This window comes from Priapulus caudatus, unplaced genomic scaffold (assembly GCF_000485595.1).
Source record: "Priapulus caudatus unplaced genomic scaffold, Priapulus_caudatus-5.0.1 Scaffold148, whole genome shotgun sequence".
NCBI lineage: Eukaryota > Metazoa > Priapulida > Priapulimorpha > Priapulimorphida > Priapulidae > Priapulus > Priapulus caudatus.
In genome coordinates, this window is record NW_014577209.1 from 353,309 (window position 1) to 356,605 (window position 3,297).

Consider the following 3,297-nt stretch of genomic DNA (forward strand, 5'->3'; position numbering starts at 1 on the left):
TTTGTAAATAGAAAATAGTAAAATAGAATTTGTAAATAGAAAATAAGAAATAGAATTTAGGTAATAGTAAATAAAATTTAGTAAATAAAAATAGAATTTGGAATAAAAATAATCCGTAGCCATCTCGGCCACCATACTAGAGAGAAGAGAGTGTGTGTTGTGTGTGTGTGTGTGTGTGTGGTGGTGGTGGTGGTGGTGGTGTGGGGGGGGGGGGGTTAACCGCGTATGCTCGAAGCACCGTATTTTAATTGTATTCAATACACACGATACAATAAGGAACTTTCAGCAGTTTCAGTAGCGTAGGTTAGCGTAGTCGTGCTCCGGTTGTGACGGACACGCGGGAAGCAGCTAGGACTGCATTAGAGCCAGCCGTGTTCAGACTAATTTACTTGCCTATTTCGCTCAGCGGCTTAAAAGCAAAAGGGGATAATCTGCCGTGCGCAATTAAGAACACATCAGAAATGACCGAGACGTGGTTCCAACGGCAAATATTTTAACCTTGATTCCGGAAGGCCAACGTTTATAATCCTCCGTATTATCACTATTATCAAGAGCGTATAAAGAAGGTGGTATAAAGAAAGAAGCCTTCTGTATACGCTTTTGCTATTATATATAGCCATGACTATCGTTAGATTCATCATTTAACTTAGTGATACGTTAACATGCGTTCAATGTACCCATTAATTAGGTTCAGTTCATTGTTTCAGGCTCGTCACCAGTCAGCAATGTAGAACATTCGAAAGAAGAACACAGACCGGCAACGCGTACCGACTTACAGATACCAACGCACGACCAACCAGCCTCTCCCGCATCGCAGCAAGCCACTGAGCGGTCATCGACGACATCCGAAGATGACCTCACGCCCGCCAACGTCCAGCCGGCAGCCGGACCGCAAGTTTCGCCGCATGCGGGAAGGGTAGTTCGCGAAAGCGATGACGTCAATACACGGAAACAAAGCCCGGAAGCGCATCGAACTAGTGCGGTAGATGGCCAACACGATGACAGTTCGGAACGTAATGTACAAGAGAACAACACACTACCTGTGAACAGTGACGTCGTTCAGCCGCAGGCAAGCGATCTGAGAGGGCACGACCATAATGCACAACAGGCGACAGATGTCAGTCCGTTTTACTCGGTAAATTATACATCTATTTTATATATATATGTGTGTTAGTTTTTATTCACGCATCATTACAATATCGATAATACACCGCTTACGTATTGCGCATATATTTCTTCATCTATTATCTTTTAACAAGTGTGGACTTATTATACAATGTTGTACACATTGTGTATATAACACATCTATAATTTGTTATACACATTCGTTACAATAATCATTACAACCATTATTATATAATTAAAATTATTTTAGCAAAATTAAATTAAAATTATATTACATTAGACATTACAATAACTTATTACACTCACATCTATTATATATTAAATTATCATAATAGTTACTTTCGGTATAGCGCTAAAGATGTATTCTGAAGCGTAAAATAGGCACACAGCGTTTCTCCAACTTGAACATCTACAGCTCGTCTAGATAAGAAGTCCAAGTGATGCCAATCTAGAAAAGCTTATATCTAAAACTCCGGCGAAATGTTCGCGTTATACAGATATATACGACTATTTCATTGTCAAAAATCCAGCCCGCAGTTATGTATTTTTTTGCATTTATATAGTAATTCGTTTTAGACGTTCGCTGGAGATTTCGTGGCAGGGCACGGCAATACATGACAAACGATAAAAAAAAATGGTGTATCGGTAATCCAGTCTTGATACTCGAACTATAATCACTGACCGAAATCGCTGCAAATGTTGGCTTCACGAACTTGGTCGAGGGCGGGCGCATGCCATAAGTGAGTCCGGGTATCGATCTGCGAAGGCTGCCCGCCCGCCCGGGCAGCACATCCTCCCTAGCAATTACTGATTGATTTAGCGATATCGTGCGCGCGTCCGTAGCGGTGCGCCTAATTCTATAACGACCGAGTTAATGATTACCCTAGTCTATACATTATTAGCTCGAATGCTCTATAGGAAATCACCGGGGGTAGTTCCAGTGGCGCGAGGAAGCGTCCCCTGGGAATGTAATGCAGCAAAGCCGGACGTATGGTCGGACGTTTGTTATAGTGATTGCACGCGTGTGTGTGTACGATATAGTGGGAAATGATAGTGTCGGCATCTCGTATATTTGCGCTTCGAACCCATCGCACGCCGATGTATAAGTGAAGTATCTGTGTGTGATACCACTGGATGTATATCTGATCCGTGTCAAGTCACTGGCACGTGATCATTCGGGCTATCCATTACCATGGTTACAGCATTAGCGAGAATTTGCCAGCCGAATGCGGCTAGTTGATAGATTTATGATCCGTGCATGCCTGCCATTTCTGATCTCCGCCAGTGACTCGGCGCGTACGATATAATCTATGCCATTAATTGTAAGCTTGGAAATCACTATGATTCCATTCCAAATTCACATTTCAAGTATTCGGGAACGTCTTAGTGACCACGAGCCCCTACGCTTCTAGCGATTCGACGAATTTGAATTTCAATATCTAAAAAAGAATTTCGGTATACCATAGTGAACCAGTCAGTACTCGACTATGTCGACCACTTCAGAGTCTTCTGAGTGTGTTTATCAAGTTTTATCGAAATTGCCCGTTCATTCATCCGTAAGTGGTGAGCGATGACAGGGAGTCGACGTGCAGATGTGCACATGTCCGCGTTACAGACCAGGAAGAAATCGCGAGGGATCCACGGACGGAGTCAATTCCTTGAGCGCGCGGCTCAACTTTCGTGTTTTCCATTACTGTAATGTCTGGCTGCCGAGCGCTGGCTTAGGTAAACATATCTTGCTGCTCGGTGACGTTTAATTCGCGAGGAAACAGACGCTGGTAGTTTTTTTAAGTAGACTAACTCTAAAATACGCTGATCCGACCGACTGTTATACCCAGCTGTACTGTTATATATTTACCACACAGCATGCTTGTTAGACATAGCATTGCTATTCTGCGCTGTGAGATTATATCAAGAGCGTGTAATGTACTATCTATCTATCTATCTATCTAATCTATCTATCCATTCATCAAATGTGAATCCGTGACCCTTGACCTTGCGTGAAAGGCACTCAAGTCCTAAGGTCCACCTCTGGACTAAGTTTGAAGTTTCTACCTCTAACGGTTGCAAAAATATCGAGCAGACAGACAGACACACGCACACGCACACGCACACGCACACACACACACACACACAACACACACACACACACACACACACACACACACACAC

The 3,297-nt window shown here is 43.0% G+C and overlaps 1 protein-coding gene across 1 annotated transcript in view; it reads left to right on the plus strand.

Moving 5' to 3' along the window:
* The window catches only part of LOC106806216, a 10,894-nt gene that overhangs the window by 5,090 nt on the left and 2,507 nt on the right, over window positions 1-3,297 (plus strand). Inside the window, exon 2 of the mRNA XM_014808090.1 lies at window positions 708-1,135. Within this exon, the coding sequence (XP_014663576.1) occupies window positions 708-1,135 (428 nt within the window). The remainder of the gene's footprint in view (window positions 1-707; window positions 1,136-3,297) is intronic.